General features: G+C 44.6%; 1 protein-coding gene across 1 annotated transcript; it reads right to left on the bottom strand.

The window, feature by feature from the left end:
• Positions 1–6380: 6380 nt before the first annotated feature.
• LOC125384423 (protein PBMUCL2-like) lies at positions 6381–7414 on the bottom strand. Its single transcript, XM_048403489.1, has 3 exons — positions 7246–7414; positions 6784–7031; positions 6381–6503 (listed from the first exon to the last, which is right to left on the bottom strand). The coding sequence occupies exons 1-3, from the start codon at positions 7412–7414 to the stop codon at positions 6381–6383; spliced, it is 540 nt and encodes a 179-aa protein (XP_048259446.1).
• Between the last annotated feature and the right edge of the window lie 13136 nt (positions 7415–20550).

Genomic DNA, 20550 nt, shown 5'->3' on the forward strand with positions numbered 1-20550 from the left:
CTAATGTTCCTCTTATTCCCAACTTTGACAATTTACTCCACAACATACAGTGATCTTTCGAATCAAATGCCTTTTCCAAATCGATGAAGGCACAATACACAATACCTCGTGCGTATTGAAAGGGCATAATACGAATAAATCAACCAGTTGACAAAGGTCCTTTGAAAATCTCCATTACCGATATTCCTCGCGCATACAGCCTTTGTGTAGTCATAGTCGCATACTACATTGACTCGTCTGTGCGCTTTCACCTCGAATGAAAAAGTGCAGCGATAAATTAAATATACAATGTAAGCGTCTTTTAAGTGTAACAACGACTGACGAGTGTCGTCTTGGGGTATTGTATTGTCGATTGTTGGAATATTCACTGTAGCGCATAAAACTCACCGACGGTATTGGGAGGGAGCATATTGTTATGTTTACTGTAAATCCAACACAAAATCTTTTGTTTCGAACTTTTGATTCAAGAAAATTGGTGTGACGCCTGAGTGGTCTTTGGGTTGGTACACATGAAACTATTCTTCCATGGGGTTGAACTGGGGGAACTCCGGAGTAGAATAGGTCCTCAGCTTCGGAATTAATGTTATTGTCATTTCGTGGGTATGGTGCGCACTGTTAACAAAAACAACAAATTAAGCTGCAAAAAAGTGTTTTTTGATGTTTTCCCAAACGCAAAGACTTGAACACTTTACACCGGAAATATCATGTCAGCAAGGTGAGGTGAATTTGGGTTTAACGTCGCGTACTAGATTATTGCACTTATATATCGACGTGCATGAACGTGTTTGTGTGGCTGCTTGTACTAGTCCGGACTGATGCCGATTTATAGTGCTAGCCCACTGAGAAACTATGCCGAGGTTTAACATGAATACCCCACTCAGACACAGTATACTGACTCCGAGTCGACCAGTCCATGTTTTAGCCCCTTAATGCCGAGCGCCAGACAGGGTATCTTTTAACGTCTTTTGGTATGACGCGGCAGAGATCGAACCTCGGACCTTCTGCTCTCCGGGCGGACGTTCTACCACTACACCACGGAGGCGGTCTACCATGTCAACAAAGCCACACTGAAGTACACAAGTTAGTCCTGTGATTACATACTATGGTAACAAAAAGTGTCCATTGTATATGAGGGCTTATGTTTCATAATATATTTTATCGATATTATTTAAATTTTCAGTCGATATTGTTTACATTATTAATTTCGGTCAAATGGCTTGTAAACTGATCGGCAGATCGCACCATCTCATCTTTATTTGCAGCAAACATTAACAGTTGATATTTGTGAGGTCAGCTGTCATCTACGGTGGCCCATAAGGACATGGAGTCTGTTTTTCCATATTTTGATATTTCACTCACTTTTATCGTTACCTTTTGCAAATTAACACGTGTGAGTGAGTGAGTGAGTGAGTGTTCGGCAATCGAAAACGGACCTGTTGAGTGAGTGAGTGAGTGAGTGAGTGAGTGAGAGTGGTCGGCAATCGAAAACGGACCTGTTGCTTGACGGACGAACGCTTTAACCACGAGGCTACCACATCGCCCCAGTTTTTGTATGAAATTGTAGGCTTGGCAAACACAGAAGTCATGATCATTCAGACCAAAGTTGGAACGTCACATAAGAACGTCTGTGATATAACCAATGAATGATGTCATCTTGAAGTTTGTGACAATGCACTGACGTGATCTTACAGTTATCAAGGCCGATTTCTATCGTTTGAACGACAGGCATGAATAAGTTATCAACAGCTATCGACTATCAGTCTTTATTCAAGCACTTTAGAGGCCACGGACCGATAGTACATATCATAGTGCAGGTGTTACATATTAGTGAGTGAGTGAGTGAGTGGGGTTTAACGCCGCTTTTAACAATATTCCAGTTATATCGCGACGTGTCAGCTTAATGTGGGAGTAAAGCCCGAAATGATGCAGGTCTAAGACGTTTACCACTTCGGTGAAACCCACGAGCACGGGTATGGTGCTGACAAACCTAGAAACATAATCGGGGCGAACCGGGATTCGAACCTACAATCATATGTTTTTTGGCGTGCCCAAGGGATGCAACTCTGCACAGCGAATCGCGGCGCCTTAGACGACTGGGCCTCCCGTGCCCCCTTGTTGCATATTAACTAGTTTCTCACAAATATGTTTCTTTATAGCAGTGCTTCATATATACACATGTACCTGTTTTGTGTTGTTAATTTATCTAGACTATTTAACAATCGGATGAATTTCGCAACATTTGGACCATTTTAAAATAATATACGGGGAATTTTCATGGCTGTGGTAATCTAGACTTGCCAAAACATTCTAGACTAGAGTTGGACTCCTTTTTAATTTTTTCCCCTGGGGTCTGGGAGACAGACTAAAAATCCTCCTGATCTGAGTTTTTTTGTGTATCACTCACTAACAGTGCATAAATCATGGGATGAACATGAAATCTTGTCTTTGAATGACGAGTGAGTGAGGGAGTATTGTTGTACGCCGCTTTAACAATATTCCAGCAATATCACAACGGGGGACACCAGAAATGGGCTTCACACATTGTACCCATGTGGGGGATAGAACCCGGGTCTTCAGCGCGACGAACGAACACTTTAACCACTAGGCTACCCAACCGCCCCAATGAATGACGATATTTAAAAAAAATTATTATCAAAGACTTGGCAGCCATATACTAGTATTACTATCTGGGAAATCAGAATGTGAACTCATTACGTTTTCATATGCACAGACTCTCAGTTAAATGCATGCACAAGCCCTAATGGGACACCGGGGTACAGCAGGTCTCCAGCAACACATGCTGCGCGGTCGTAAAGGAGTCAAACGGATCGGGTGGCCAGGCGTGGTGAATTGGTTGATAACCTCTCCTTGTACCCCGATGGCTTGGATAGTTGATCACGATATCGATCACTGAATTGTCTGGTCCAGACTCGATTATTTACAGGCCGGCGTCATATAGCTGAAATATTGTTCAGTGCTTGAGTTAAACAACAAACATACTGTTCATAATTTGTAATTCTCCAGTTTTTAATAATGTTATATTCTTAGATCTCTTTGGTGTACATGAAGCAAATATGGTTCGATTGCGAAAGTTGACTTCATAGAGGAGTGAAAATCTAAATTTTAATGCTCATTTAATTTTGAAAAAAGAGCTTGAGCACAACAATCTTTGTTGAAATTCTAAAAGAAATGCATCAAACTTTGATTATTTCACACATAATTAAAACCATTATCCTTTTATTATAAAAAAATAATAATCTTAGCATGACTTGGGTTGATACTACAGATATTTCGGGGGCCATGAAGAATGTGCCATCGGAGAAGTAGTTGTCCGCTGCGGTAAGATGTTGTAGTTTGCCTGGAGTGGCGAAGATGAGGATGTCGTGATGTTGAAGAAAGGGCTGATGTTGCTGACGAGTGTTCTAATACCCATATTCCAGATTCTGACCACTCCGTCTATAGGTAATGTAGTGGATGATTAACATGTGCATTTGTCATTTCACTATGATGTGGTCATTTTATGAACTTTCATTTTGTACTCTGTAGGTGTCACTCTGCAATCTAGAAATTGTTCACACTCAACTCGTGAATTGTAATAATCCTAAATATTTGTGAAATGGGATCAATGATATTTGAAACACGTGATGCAAATATACCTTCGGTGATAACAGTCAACCCATGTGTCTGAACATTGGAGGGGGCACGGCTGGCCCAGTCGTCTAAGGCGCCGCGATTCGCTGTGCAGGGTTGCGTCCCTTGGGCACGCCAGAAACCTATGTTTGTGGGTTCGAATCCCGGTTCGCGCCGATTATGTTTCTAGGTTTGTCAGCACCGTGCTCGCGGGTTTCACCGAAGTGATAAATGTGTGAGACCTGCATAACTTGGGACTTTCCTCCAATATTAAGCTGACGCGCCGTGATATAGCTGGAATACTGTTAAAAGCGGCGTTATACCCAACTCACTTACTCACTGAACATTGGATTGTGCTAGAGCTGGCATTGGAACCCATTGTTCCATCGCAACGTGAAAAACATATTCGTCAAAGAAAACAAACAACTATTTGTTCAATGCAACAATTGTTAACGTTGTAATAAGACACAGCTTGGTTAAACCAACCCTCCAAACACGACAGAAATCAGCTTTCTGTTTGGTGTGCCGTAGTACTGTACCCCCTACCAACACTACATGGAATGGCCTGACCTACTTATTTTCTTGGAAGTGGTTGGTGACAGTTACGCAACAGTTTGAAAGAGACGATTTTTTTATGTTTTGTGCAAGATTGAAATTTGAAGTGACAGTGGAGGATACTTGAGTGACAGTCGAGTCTGAACCCTTTCTGATAGGACGACGAGTTAGTGTTGTGTGTGTGTGTGTGTGTGTTTGTACTGGTCCTGACTAATGCTGATTTATAGTGCTAACCCACTATGGTAGAGATACTATGCCGCGCGCAGTTTAATATTTATACCCCTCTCAGACACAGTATACTGACTCCGAGCCGACTAGTCCTTGTTTTAGCCATTTAACGCCAAGCGCCAGGCGGGGTAACAACAAGTACCATCTATTACCGCCTTTTGGTATGACGCGGCCAGGGATCGAACCCCGGACCTTCCGCTCTCCGGGCGGATGCTCTACCACTAGACCACGGAGGCGGTCAATTAGTGTTGATTTTTATGATAAGTTAGTTTGATGATTTCACGTGCCTTTCCCCCAGCATTTGAAGAGTGATAGTGGTGGACCTAACGCAATAATTTGTGTGATTGCGACTAACTTGGGATTCTTTGGAAACTGTTTTCATCATTTGGGACGAAGGATATGTGGCCAAGCGGTTTTAAAGTGTACAACATGGATTACCAGCAGTGACAGTTTTGCGGGGAATCTGGAAGATGGCAGACTCTCATGTATGAGTGCGCAGTGAAGCGGTCGTAAAATCAGACGCATTTTCTTTCAATCCAAATCTGTTTATATCTGATTTAATGTTCAATCACATTCGAGTATTTCGCGTAGTCATGGTAGATTAATATTGTATCACCTGCATAGAGCGAAATCAACATTTTTAAAAACAAACCAAAAGGGGGATTTAAAAAGGTATTTTCAAAATTAAGACGCGATATATAATGTTTAGATAAATACAATTAAGATAATTTAAATATATAGTGAAAATAAGAAGGGAGACCTATAATCATTTTCTCCCTGCCTTACGCCCTTAATACCAGGAACTGGCGTTTTTATGACATCAGTATGTAATAAACAAGATTTGATATTTAAGTACATGTTGTGAACACATTTCCCAGTGACATTTTTGTCTTATCAATTTATCTCACTAGTGAATCCCAGAGGGGACATTGTCGCTTGGTCGCATTGTCGCATTGTCGCCCTTACAAAAGTGTCAAAATTAACCAAAGCTTGACAATGCGACAAAATGCTAAAATCAATGAATACACAGAATACATTTTTATTTAAAATTTGGTCCTGGGCCAGTCCTCGATCTGCCCTGGGTCAGTCCTCACTCTGCCCTGGGTCAGTCCTCTTTCTGCCCTGGGTCAGTCCTCACTCTGTCCTGGGCCAGCCCTCGCTCTGTCCTGGGACAGTCACCACTCTGTCCCGGGCCAGTCCTCACTCTGTCCTTGGCCAGTCACCACTCTGTCCTGGGCCAGTCCTCGCTCTGTCCTGGGCCAGTCACCACTCTGTCCTGGGCCAGTCCTCGCTCTGTCCTGGGCCAGTCACCACTGTGTCCTGTAGCAGTCCTCACTCTGTCCTTGGCCAGTCCACATTCTGTCCTGTAGCAGTCCTCACTCTGTCCTGGGCCAGTCACCCCTCTGTCCTGGGCCAGTCCTCGCTCTGTCCTGGGCCAGTCACCACTCTGTCGTGGGCCAGTCCTCACTCTGTCCTGGGCCATTCGCCACTCTGTCCTGGGCCAGTCCTCGCTCTGTCCTAGGTCAGTCACCACTCTGTCCCGGGCCAGTCCTCACTCTGTCCTGGGCCATTCACCACTCTGTCCTGGGCCATTCACCACTCTGTCCTGGGCCAGTCCTCACTCTGTCCTTGGCCAGTCCACATTCCGTCCTGTAGCAGTCCTCACTCTGTCCTGGGCCAGTCACCCCTCTGTCCTGGGCCAGTCACCACTCTGTCCTGGGTCAGTCCTTACTCTGCCCTGGGTCAGTCCTCTTTCTGCCCTGGGCCAGTCCTCGCTCTGTCCTGGGCCAGTCACCACTCTGTCCTTGGCCAGTCCTCACTCTGTCCTGGGCCATTCGCCACTCTGTCCTGGGCCAGTCACCACTCTGTCCTGGGCCAGTCACCACTCTGTCCTGGGCCATTCGCCACTCTGTCCTGGGCCAGTCCTCGCTCTGTCCTGGGTCAGTCACCACTCTACCCCGGGTCAGTCACCACTCTGTCCCAGGCCAGTCCTCACTCTGTCCTGGTTCAGTCATCACTTTGTCCTGGGCCAGCCCTCGCTCTGTCCTGGGCCAGTCACCACTCTGCCCTGGGTCAGTCCTCACTCTGTCCTGGGCCAGTCACCACTTTGTCCTGGGCCAGTCCACATTCTGTCCTGTAGCAGTCCTCACTCTGTCCTGGGCCAGTCACCACTCTGTCCTGGGCCAGTCACCACTCTGTCCCGGGCAAGTCATCACTCTGTCCTGGGCCAGTCCTCACTCTGTCCTGGGCCAGTCACCACTCTGTCCCGAGCCAGTCACCACTGTGTCCTGGAACAGTCCTCAATCTTTCCTTGGCCAGTCACCACTCAGTCCCGGGCCAGTCCTCACTCTGTCCTGGGCCAGTCCTCACTCTGTCCTGGGCCAGTCCTCGCTCTGTCCTGGGCCATTCACCACTCTGTCCTGTAGCAGTCCTCACTCTGTCCTTGGCCAGTCCACATTCTGTCCTGTAGCAGTCCTCACTCTGTCCTGGGCCAGTCACCACTCTGTCCTGGGCCAGTCCTCGCTCTGTCCTGGGCCAGTCACCACTCTGTCCTGGGCCAGTCCTCACTCTGTCCTGGGCCATTCGCCACTCTGTCCTGGGCCAGTCCTCGCTCTGTCCTAGGTCAGTCACCACTCTGTCCCGGGCCAGTCCTCACTCTGTCCTGGGCCATTCACCACTCTGTCCTGGGCCATTCACCACTCTGTCCTGGGCCAGTCCTCACTCTGTCCTTGGCCAGTCCACATTCCGTCCTGTAGCAGTCCTCACTCTGTCCTGGGCCAGTCACCCCTCTGTCCTGGGCCAGTCACCACTCTGTCCTGGGTCAGTCCTTACTCTGCCCTTGGTCAGTCCTCTTTCTGCCCTGGGCCAGTCCTCGCTCTGTCCTGGGCCAGTCACCACTCTGTCCTTGGCCAGTCCTCACTCTGTCCTGGGCCATTCGCCACTCTGTCCTGGGCCAGTCACCACTCTGTCCTGGGCCAGTCACCACTCTGTCCTGGGCCATTCGCCACTCTGTCCTGGGCCAGTCCTCGCTCTGTCCTGGGTCAGTCACCACTCTACCCCGGGTCAGTCACCACTCTGTCCCAGGCCAGTCCTCACTCTGTCCTGGTTCAGTCATCACTTTGTCCTGGGCCAGCCCTCGCTCTGTCCTGGGCCAGTCACCACTCTGCCCTGGGTCAGTCCTCACTCTGTCCTGGGCCAGTCACCACTTTGTCCTGGGCCAGTCCACATTCTGTCCTGTAGCAGTCCTCACTCTGACCTGGGCCAGTCACCACTCTGTCCTGGGCCAGTCACCACTCTGTCCCGGGCCAGTCACCACTCTGTCCTGGGCCAGTCCTCACTCTGTCCTGGGCCAGTCACCACTCTGTCCCGGGCCAGTCACCACTCTGTCCTGGGACAGTCCTCACTCTGTCCTTGGCCAGTCACCACTCAGTCCCGGGCCAGTCCTCACTCTGTCCTGGGCCAGTCCTCACTCTGTCCTGGGCCAGTCCTCACTCTGTCCTGGGCCATTCACCACTCTGTCCCGGGCCAGTCCTCACTCTGTCCTGGGCCAGTCACCACTCTGTCCTGGCGCCATATGTTCCGTGTTATTTTTTTCAGCTGAACAATTGACTTGCCTCTGCATATGTTTGTGACGGGTGCCATCGTTGGGGCAGCATGCGTTCACCATTTCCCGAACACCTAGTATTATCACTGTTTGAAAGTGATTCATAAAGACATGCCCATGATATATTCGAAATCGTACAAACGACTCGCTTTGGTCGCATTTATCAATTTGGAACAATGAATGTAACATGTATTTTCTATTGCATAGCATTGAGGCAATACACAAACTGGGATACGAAACCACGGCTAACGGAGGCCAAGAGCGTTTGGCTGATAACAGTTTTAATAACCAGCAGCCGTCTAATCACATGTCACTCATGTCATAAATATAAACAGCCCAAGAAACCAGCCAAATCTGTATCTTGGATTTATCAGATTTAGTGTACAAACACTCTGATCATTGATCGACCAAACACCCAATAAGCGTCACACTGCAGCCGACGGGCAGAGACACTTTTAAGTAAATTAAGCTTATGGCCAAATGACACTTTACCACTTCAAAAATGAAGTTCACAAGTTCAAACGAAATCAACGCAAAACCCATCATCCGAACACAACAATGCTCTGTGCAGAAAGTCATACGCGCCAACGGCACGTTTGTTTGTTTTTTAAATGCGATACTAATGAAAAGACACAGCACAAAAATGCCACGAATGACACCCGAATAACACGTGCGGGGCCGGGGCCTGATACAGATCGGGACTATCCTTGACCACATTGCTAAAACGTTTGGTTGCTCCCGTGCTACTGTAACAAGCCTACTGCAGCGTTACAGACAGACCGGGGAGACATCAGACAGGCCAAGAAAAGACAGACCCATGGTAACTACGCCCAATGAAGACCGGTACATGCGTACATTGCATCCCCGGAATTGACATCATCAGGGCATATGGTTAGTTGACTGATATTGGCCAGGCGACTCACGGCTCAAGGAATTGAGGCTTACAGACCTTACAGAGGACAGTTATTGACAGCGCAACGTCGTCGTCAGAGGTTGAGATAGACCCGGGCTGAACGTCGTTGGCAGGACGTGACTGGCAGAGGGTCGTCTTCACTGATGAAAGCCGGTTCTGTCTGTTCAGAGCTGATGGAAGACGCGTGTTTACCGCCGAAGGAGAGAACGAATGGCGGCATGTTGCGTTCAGGAGGTCGTGCCGTATGTTGGAGGGGGTGTTATGGTGTGAGGAGGAACACCCCTGGTCATGTGACATCTCAGCGTTACATGGATGACATTTTTCGCCCGACTGTCCCACCATTTCTACAACAACTGCCACGTGGTGTCCTTTATCAACACGACAACGCCAGACCCCATACAGCACGACTTGTACTGAACGTCCTTGCAGCCAGCAACGTCAACGTCTTGCCGTGCCCTACACGCTCCCAAGACACATCACCTCAGATATGTCCTTGATCATCGTGTTCGACAGCGACCACATCTTCCAACCAACCGACAAGAACTAATCCAGGCCCTCCAAGAAGAATGGAGACGTATTGCACGTGACGTCATCAGACGACTGACTTTTTCTGTGCGCTGGAGAGTGTTTGCGTGTATTGTAAAAGGGGAAGGTCATACACGCTATTGATGTGTCGTGTCATTGAACTCGAGCGCTTTTAGATGTATGCTCTGTATGCCAATTACGTTGAAAACTGTTTTGCTATCCCACCTCAATTCGACCAGTGAAGTTCCGGGGTAGAGTAGGTCTTCAGCATCCCATGCTTGCCGTAAAAGGCGACTAACGGGATCGGGTGGTCAGGCTCGCTGACTTGGTTGATGCATGTCATTGATCCTAACTGCATGGATCCATGCTCATGATGATATTCACTGGATTGTCTGGTCCAGATTCGATTATTTACAGACCGCCGTCATATAGCTGTAATATTGCTGAGTGCGGCGTTAAACAACAAACCAACCTACCCACCTCCATTCGGGCAATTGTCATACCAATAGCCGTCATTCTTAATGTTGAGTGAGTGAGTGAGTGAGTTGGGTTTAATGCCGCTTTTAACAGTATTCCAGTTACATCACGGCGTGTCAGCTTAATGTGGGAGGAAAGCCTGAAGTGATGCAGATCTTAGACGTTTACTCCTCGGTGAAACCCACGAGCACGGGTATGGTGCTGACAAACCTAGAAACATAATCGGGGCGAACCTGGATTCGAACCCACAATCATATGTTTTTTGGCTTGCCCAAGGGACGCAACTCTGCACAGCGAATCGCGGCGCCTTAGACGACTGGGCCACCCGTGCCCCCTCTTAATGTTGACTTCGTTCAGAGTTTGCTCTTTTCAACACATTTCACTGCATGCATGTATGTTATGTGGTTTTAAAAGTGATTTAAAAGTAGGGTGAAGTTACATTTGGCCCTCAGTTTAGTTTAAAAAAGGAAGTATAGTTATCAAAAACATAAACACAACCCTCTCTCCCTCTCTCTCTCTTCTCTCTCTCTCTCAGTGAGTGAGTGAGTATGATTTTACGCCGCTTTTAGCAATATTCCAGCAATATCACGGCGGGGGACACCAGAAATGGGCTTCACACATTGTACCCATGTCGGGATTCGAACCCGGGTCTTCGGCGTGACGAGGGAACGCTTTAACCACTAGGCTACCCGACCGCCCCTACAATTTGTAACAAGATCCAGGATTCCCCTGATGATATGACTCAGTGAGTTGGTGAACAAGCTGGGATTAGCACAGCTTTGAACAGTATATATAACTGTGTGTCAGCTTGATGTGGAAGGGAAGTACACAGCCCGACCGCCCCTCATTATCAATATCAATATCATTCGATTGTTATCGATATAAGGCATACTATCCACACGCTAAAGCATGTTCAAAGCGCTGCATTATCACCCCGGTCAATGGATCAATGTGCCCTAGACCCAACACAAGTATTAATTCAGTGAAGAGATTCACCCCCCTGATAGTGTAGTAAATGAAGCTGACATCCATGCGGCCTATCTGTCGGTCATATTGTTTCCGATGAATAACGTAGGTTCATCAATCTGAGGTGCTAATTTCGATTATCAAACCCAGTTGTTATAAACAGTTGGTGTTATTCATGTATAACAAAGGCAGGTTCATTAATAATAACGAAGCTCCCTCACCATGGATAAGGGTTGTTTCCCCTGTTGAAACGCAAAGGTCAACTCGGAAATCGGCACGTAGAGATCTTAACTGATCACAAAATCAATAAATAATTAACAGATCATATTGAAACACATGATTAGGCTTACAATCATAAAAGGCAGTACATTGCATCAAATATTTGGAAGCAGCAATATAAAATGGGCCATATTACATACGAGTAACTCACTCACGAATGTCCAGTGCATGTCAACGTCGAATTTTTTTAATTAGGCACTCTTTACTTTAGCAATTAGTCATTTTGTTTGTCTGTCAGGGACGAAATCTCAAACCCTTTCGTTATCTATTCTCCCATGTTGCCTGCTGTTGTAGTTGTCTTTGTTAACCAATCTAAATAAGGACAGCGATCTGATTGGATATGACGTTTTGAACACAAGGGACACAACTCGCGTTCTACGCGGGGAGGCGCCACGGTCGAGCTAAGAAAAAGAGGCGTGTGACGGTATATATTGACGACGGGCATTTATTGTCGCAGGCAAAAATATATGCCGAGATTCACTGCACAGATTGTCAACAGTGTTCGTCAGAAGAAAAAAATAAACTTGGAGATGACGATGTTGTTGATGATTATTGTCCTGTTGATCATGATGATCATTGTATGGGAAACATGTCAAACATATACTCAACAACAAAAGTTCCTGTAACGGGATTCCATATGCATTGTTTAGCATCGTGCTGACAACAACCACTCAGAAAAACAACAACATTGCGCAATTATTCAACATTACAAAATGCCACGCCTGTCCGAAAATGAGCGTCTGCGAGCCATTGGTATGCTTGGAGCAGGATCGAGTCAACGTGATGTTGCAAGACAATTTAACCACCACAGAAACACCATTTGGTGTTAATGGCAACGTTGGCAACGGACAAATGCAGTCAGTGACCATCCTCGGAGTGCCAGGCCAATAATCGACAAGACAACTGGATTCGATCAACACACCTACGAAATCGATTCCAGCCAGCAACAGTGACTGCAAGACGCATCCCTGGCCTTCGACGAATATCTTCACAAACCGTACGTCGTCGCCTCAAATGTGCAGGGATTGTCGCCAGAAGACCCGCCAGACGTCCCATTTTGACAGGAAACCACCGTCAAGCACGTCTACAGTGGTGCAGACAGCGTCTACGCTGGACGGCCTTGCAGTGGGGACAAGTTTTATTCACTGACGAGTCTCGTTTTCACCTCAGCCACAGCGATGGACGGATTCGAGTGTTCCGACGTCGGGGTGAACGTTACGTCAATCATTTTTTCATGGAAGAAGATCGGTTCGGGGGTGGCAGCGTTATGGCATGGGGTGGGATTACAGAAAGACAGAGGACCCGTTATATAGTTTTACGTCGATCTCCTACTCAATCAGACCCACACAACTTTTGCGGCATATGATTTAAACAGTATATATTTCTACAATCATATAAGACCGCCTCCCTGGATTAGTGGTAGAGAGTCCGCCCGGAGAATGATAGGTCCGGGGTTCGATCCCCGGCCGCGTCATATCAAAAGACGTTCAAAGATATTACTTGTTGTTACCCTGTCTAGCGCTCGGCATTTAGGACTGGACTAAAACAAGGACTGATCGGCTCGGAGTCAGTATACTATGGAATACTGTAAGGGACATTCTCGCGATCTCGTATTCTCGCGATCTCGACCTTTGGAAACGAGGTAAATATGCCCAAAACACGAGAATTCGAGATCGCGAGAACGCGAGATTTGGCCAAAATCTCGCGTTCTCGCGATCTCGCATTCTCGTGTTTTTGGTACATAGCACTTTTTGTCAAAAGTCGACAACGCGAGAATGTGACATTTGGACATGATGTAAAATCTCGCAATCTCGCAATCTCGCAATCTCGACTTGTCAAATTAGGCCACAAAAACACGAAATCGCGGGACGCGAGAATGCGACATTTCATTTTCTCGCGATCTCGCGTTACATAAACATAATCGAACCGGGATTCGAACCCACAATCATAGGTTTCTGGCGTGCCCAAGTGACGCAACTCTGCACAGAGAATCGCGGCGCCTTAGACGACTGGGCCACCCTAACGAGTGTTGATATATTTGAAGTCAGACCGCCGTCATATAGCTGGAATATTGCTGAGTGCGACGTTAACAACAAACAAACAAACAAATCTTTCTGAAAAATACCATTAGGCATCCATGTTGGTTATTTGACTATTAGTTGTTAGACAATATTTGTCAAATTCAGTCAGTTCACAGGCAAGAAACGGAGCGTGTTCTTGACTTTATTATGTTACTAGATATATGTGTACAAATCTACATATATTTTGTATAATCAAAAGACTTGGAAAATTTGCATTGTGACATTGTCAAAAGTCACGTGATTTTGGAGCAGCCATTTTGAAATAAACTGCATTAATTTGCAAAGCATAAATTTCTATGAACTTGTGGTTCATCTCGACGTTTTGATGTCAAAAGACACGAGCGTGAGATTTTATTCATCATCCAACATTATTCTTCCAACTTTTTCAGTTTGTAGACAGTAATAAGCAGTGTGTTAAGTGTAAAAAAGTACTGCTAACAGCTTCAGTGGCAGAGCCATTAGTGATGTCATGTGATTGTGACGTCATGGTAACCAATGCCTTCACAATGGTCCGCAAAGGATTGTGATGCAATTTCATTGCAGTCACATCTGCAATGTAGATTTCGGTTGATCTCACCCAAGCGATATCTTCCGTGGGAGCCAGTTTTGGATGATAAATAGAGAATCTCACCCGAGTGTCTTTTGATATCAAATATATCAACACGAGTTGATAAAAGTGGAAAAAGTCCGAGGCGAGAACGCGAGATTGCGACATTTGTCAAGTGTCGCGATCTCGCGTTCTCGTGCTAATTGCCTATACAGTTTTATGTAACTATTTTCAAAAACACGAGAACGCGAGATTGCGACATTGGTCAAGTGTCGCGATCTCGCGTTCTCGTGTTTTTGTGCTAATTGCCTATACAGTTTTATGTAACTATTTTCAAAAACACGAGAACGCGAGAACGCGAGATTGCGACATTGGTCAAGTGTCGCGATCTCGTGTTCTCGTGTTTTGGTGCTAATTGCCTAGTATACAGTTATATGTAACTATTTTCAAAAACACGAGAACGCGAGATCACGACACTTGACCAATGTCGCGATCTCGCGATGTCGCGTTCTTCTGCCAATTACCTATACAGTCATCTTGTGGCTCAGTCGTCTGAGTTGTCGCAATTCGTTGTGTAGAGTTGCGTCCCATGGATGTGCCAGAAACCTGGGTGGCCCAGTCGTGTGAGGCGCCGCGATTCGCTGTGCAGAGTTGCGTCCCTTGGGCACGCCAGAAACCTACGATTGTGGGTTCGAATCCCGGTTCGCCCCGATTATGTTTCTAGGTTTGTCAGCACCATACCCGTGCTCGTGGGTTTCACCGAAGTGGTAAACGTCTGAGACCTGCATCACTTCAGGCTTTCCTCCCACATTAAGCTGACACGCCGTGATATAACTGGAATAATGTTAAAAGCGGCGTTAAACCAAACTCACTCACTCACAAAGCAGTGTTAAGCCAAACTCACTCACTTATTCAGAGCCATGCCGGTGTCACAAAATAAAATCTCCCCCCAGAATATTTCCTCCCCCGGTCGTTTTATAAATACTTGCCATGCAGTTCAACAGTTGAGGGCATTGCTTAAAAGTCGGGCCGGGCCGGGCCAAGACGGGCCAAAGTGTTATTGGTTATTTACTACATTATCGGCGATCATACCTACATATTATTGATGCAACATACACACATCACATTACTGAACAATCACCAACCAAAAACGTGCACGTTATGTACAGGAAGTTGACAGATTTCGAGGCGGAAGTGTCATGGTGTGGGGTGCTTTCTGTGGCAATGCACGTTCCAGGCTTCTTGTCATCCGTGGCAACCTCAACGCTGCTGCTTACCGCGACCAGGTACTGGCACCAGAACTTCTGCCTTTTATGGCAGCACATGGACCCGGTTTGATCTTCCAACACGACAATGCCAGACCCCACACAGCAATTTTGACAAGGAATTTCCTTCAGAATGCGGGAGTCAACGTCATGGACTGGCCGTCAAGGTCTCCCGACCTCAATCCCATCGAACACGTCTGGGATACTCTTGGCAGAAGTCTGCGCACTCTCCAGAACCAACCACAGAATTTGCAAGATCTTCGCACCATTTTGCAGCAACAATGGCGTCGTCTTCCCAATCATGTGTTCACAAGCATCACAAGGTCCATGCGGAGGCGTTGTGTGGCATTTGTCAACGCACATGGTGCCCATACATGCTACTGAACTTTTGTGCCATCAGATTCTCGTGCTTGAGACTTATGATTTAAACTGTTGATGTTATTACCGAATACCGTAGGTGCTTGGAACAAATTATGGTTACCACCGTTAATTAAAATCCTTCTTTGGACATTAATGATTAAAAATTACCTTCTCTGATACATTTGTCCGTCGTATATCATATATATGGGATTACTTTTAAAAATGTGAAGTTTTTAATTTGACATAGTATACTTCAAGCTCAGGCTGGATATTGGGGGTACTTTTCCAGTATAAGCATGCCTGTCATTTGGATGTTAAGGCCGCAATAAATTAATAGTTACAGTTTGATTGATTTTTTAAAAACATGGGAAACAGGAGGCATTTTATTTTTAACGTTTTATTTTGTTCTTATCGACCTACTTTAGGCATAATGTGTACAATTGCTGTCGACGGGTGCGATTCACATGCATCATGTGTGTTCAGTAGGGCTACGTGTACGGAGTATTTTATCAGGTAAAGAAAGTAGGAGCACTCATATTAACGATACTTCTATTGCTAGGAATTTGAGGGCATTAGAATAATGTAAGGCAGGATGTTTTGTTGTCAGGCGGGAGCGGATGAAAATCTATTAATTTAAGTAGCGAATATGGTATCGTATAAAAAAACAAACAAAAAAACATCGGACAATATCATTTTATCCGAATGCTACAAATTGGTCTGTGACTATTTTATTTTAATGAATATTCTAGCCGTGTATAAAATTGCCTCATTGTGAAACTCACTGGCCTGTGATTATTTCTGTAACTGACTATGTAGCCGCGAATAGCTGCAATACTGCTGGTGCGGCTTTAAGCAATATTACTCTCACTGACGGTGATAGTTTTGTTTCCAGCTTTCGGACACATTAATGTTTTCACCATCATTGGACGTTCATGTACAAAATTTCTTTTGTTAAATTATATTGAGCATGTTTAGGGTTTTATTATAAAGTACATAGGAAACTGTAACAACGGGAGATGACTCAGACTTTGTGTGTGTAAATTACATAGCATTTTCAAGCTCAAGTCATAATTTTGCTAAATGCTACTTGGAGAATAAAGATCATGAAAGAAGCATGACCAAAGGACTACAAACGTGCGCATGCGCCTTGACCGTATGATATTACGCATGCGCACGGACAGCGTCTAAAACGCGAGAACACGAGAACGCGAGATCGCGAGATAATGAAATGTCGCATTCTCGCGTTCTCGCGATTTCGTGTTTTTGTGACCTATTTTGACAAGTCGAGATTTTGAGATTTTGAGATTTTGCATCATGTCCAAATGTCGCATTCTCGCGTTGTCGACTTTTGACAAAAAATGCTATGTACCAAAAACAGGATAATGCGAGATCGCGAGAACGCGAGATTTTGGCCAAATCATATCTATGGCCTTTCAAATCATTGCACACACAGCAAGGTGGAATTTTGGAAAGGCTAATTGGTCATTATATGAATTATTATGTACTGAAAAAATAATACCTGACATTTTTCAACAGGTTCAAGATCCGATACAGTTATTTTCGGACCTGCTGAATGACATTGCTGATGAATTCCCAAGACCTCTGCAAATCCACATATTCGTAAACCATGGTTTAACAATGACTGCAAACAAGCACGAAAGTGTAAAGTGTAAAGTGGAAAAATATTTCCGCCGACCTCCTACAGTCCATAATTTAGATAAGGTTCAAATTACAAATGCCAAGGCACGACGTGCTTTTAAACAACATAAGCGTCAGACATGGAGGGACTATGTCTCCAAAATAAATTCCCGCAAACCCATATCCATGGTGTGGAATATGGTACAAAAAATAAACGGCACGGGTTCAAAATAATCTGTTCACCATCTTAAGGAAGGTGACACGTTATTAACGGATAAGACTTATATTGCAAATAAGCTTGGAGAAGCATTAGCAAAACATTCTTCAACGTCTAATTATGTCCCGGAGTTTAAAAAAAATTAAGAAACAGGAAAAGATAAAAGTAAATTTCACTTCTGATAATGGTGAAGACTATTATGAAGTCTTCTCATTACATGAGCTACATACCGCCCTTGGGCAAGCTCATGACACAGCAACGGGAGCTGATAACATACACTACCAGCTTTTAAAACATTTACCTAAATCATATCTGGAGACACTTTTAGATATATTTGATCAAATACAGACATCAGGAAATTTTCCTCCTTCATAGCATAACGCCATTGTAGTCCCAATACCAAAGCCTGGCCGGGATCATACAGATCGCTCTAACTATCGACCTATATCCTTATCAAGTTGCGTGTGTAAAACCATGGAACGAATGGTGAATAACAGATTAATTTGGTATCTAAAAACCAATAATCTAATTGTAGATATCCAATGTGGTTGCCGAAAAAATCGAAGTACCATCGACCCTTTAGTACGATTAGAATCCTTTTTGATACTATTTGGAAGCATGGCATTCTAAAGGATTTACATGATTTTGGTATAGAGGCCGTTTTTCTCATTTTGTATCACAGTTTTTGACAGACAGGCAATTTCAAGTCCGAGTTGGCTCAACCCAGTCTGACCATTATAATCAGGATCAGGGTGTCCCACAAGGCAGTATTGTGTCTGTAACATTATTTAGTATCAAGATAATCAGCCTCTCAAAGGTTTTAAATGATCCAGTTGATGGATATTTATTTGTGGACGATTTTAACATTTCTTGTCGCGGGAAAAACATGCACACTATTGAGAGACAAGCGCAATTATGTCTCAATAAAATCTACAAATGGTCGCTTGCTAACGGCTTCAAAAGATCTAAAACTAAAAATAATTGTATACACTTCTGCAGAAAATATAGGCAGCACAAAGACCCAGAACTATTTCTATCTGACACACCCATCAAAGTTGTTGAGGAGACCAAATTCTTGTGGCTTATTTTTGACCGCCACCTGACATTCTTACCACATATAAAATATCTCAAGGCAAAGTGTCTGAAAGCATTAGACTTGCTGAAAGTCGCATCACACTGGGGATCAGACGACCCTCCTCTATTTGTACAGATCTTTGATCCGCTCAAAATTCGACTACATTTTCATCATTCAATTCATCATCAGGGTTTGAGGCTCTGTCTTGGAGCTTTCAGAACCTCTCCTGTTGATAGTCTGTATGTAGAGGCCGATGAGCCTCCGTTGAAACAACGTCGTTTAAAAGTTGTACGACCCGTGAAGATTCCGGGGTAGAATAGGTCTTCAGCCGTAAAAGGTGACTATGCTTGTCATAGAAGGCGACTAACGGGATCGGGTGGTCAGGCTCGCTGACTTGGTTGATGCATGGCATCGATCCCAATTGCGTGGATCGATGCTCATGATATCAATCACTGGATTGTCAGGTCCAGACTTGATTATTTTACAGACCGCCGTCATACAGCTGGAATATTGCTGAGTGCGGCGTTACTTGCACTACGAAATATCACAAAATTAAAATCAAACCCGTCAAATCCAGCATATGATTGCATTTTTAATCCTGTCTATGAGAAATTATTCCAAACTAAACCGAAGCTGGTTCCACCGCTGGGGATCAGACTACAACAGCAGCTCATATTGACCTTGATATTATTGCACCCTACCGATTACTGTCTACGCCTCCTTGGCAATTAGTCAAACCAGAAGTAGATCTTACACTTACTAATTTTAAACAATCTGATACAAACCAGCTAATTTTTCAACGAAAATATGTCCAGTTACGCTCTAAATACAATTCTCACCGCTCCGTCTTCTCAGATGGATCCAAGGATGGCAGCAAAGTTGCCAATGCTACCTTCATTGGTTCAAAAACTATTCCTTCTAGATTACCAGATAACAGCTCAAGATTTAGAATAATCTTGCTACTGGCCAATACGACATCGTCCTTTGTTAGTTGCCTAGTCATGTTGGTATTGCTGGTAACACACGGGCTGACGCTGAAAGATGCTCTTGATAAGCCAATGTCTCATCTTTCCATTCCCTACAGTGATTTTATGCAATGCATCAAGGAGTATATTCGTAGTTTGATGCAGAAAAGATGGGACATCCAAGCAGGTTCAAACAAACGTCATGAATTTAAATCCAAATTAGGTTACACCTTGGGTGCCAGTCCAGACATGGCGAGTTTGTTCTGCGACGATGTCGCAAGGCCACAGTCGCTACACACATGAATACCCCTTGAAAGGTGAGGATCCTCCGTTTTGTGTCCCTTGTGATGAGAGAATCACAGTCAAGCATATTTTGCTTGACTGATAGACATTTCTCTCACAAGGGATACCTATTATCATTCAACTTCTTTAAAGGATTTTTTTTTATAAATATCGATGCTCGTTTAATTCTCAAATTTTTAAAAGAAATGCAATTATTTGATAACTTTGAATTTTGAATTGTTTTAGATTAGTGTGATGTTATACACAATGGAGATTGTTGAAGACTGGGCCACTCAGGGGGTTAAGGTAGTGTAATATTACTGTCCCCCTGACAGTGGCACGTGAATCCATGTATGTGGAAGTGTATAATGTCAACTTGTGTTTTAATGTATTGATTTTGCTTCAATTAAGAATTTAACCTTTACTAAACCTTTAATAAAACCTTTACTTTGTGTGAGTTCATTGGAGTATGAACCTCACTCTATGAAAGTTCATTACAATTTCTTACAATTTCTTACCTCAAAGGATGTAGGCCAAGATCTAAACACAATTTTATTATTTAGTACGTGTGACTTCATGTTTACACTGACAGCCATACAACAACCAGCTATATCGCGGAAGAAAATAGTTCCCCCAAAAGAGAGGTGACATGAGCGTATAGATGCAGAACTTGCTCTTCAGAAACATCTTACGCAACACATGTGTTCATATAATATCCCCATTAGATGAGAAAGGTCTGTAATGAACTACCTCAGTAAGTCTGTCACAATGACAGCGCGTCGTAATACATTTACATCAAGTACAAGACGTCAAAATGGCCAACACGATAAACGTGACGGGAGGATTTCCGAAGTTGTTAATGAACCTATGGCGGTTACATGTGTTAGTCATCATTGATCAACTGACCGATTAGTGAAAGGTGATTAAAGATGCGTCAAACAGA

Source organism: Haliotis rufescens, unplaced genomic scaffold (genome assembly GCF_023055435.1).
Source record: "Haliotis rufescens isolate VD_foot unplaced genomic scaffold, xgHalRufe1.0.p SCAF_3, whole genome shotgun sequence".
NCBI lineage: Eukaryota > Metazoa > Mollusca > Gastropoda > Lepetellida > Haliotidae > Haliotis > Haliotis rufescens.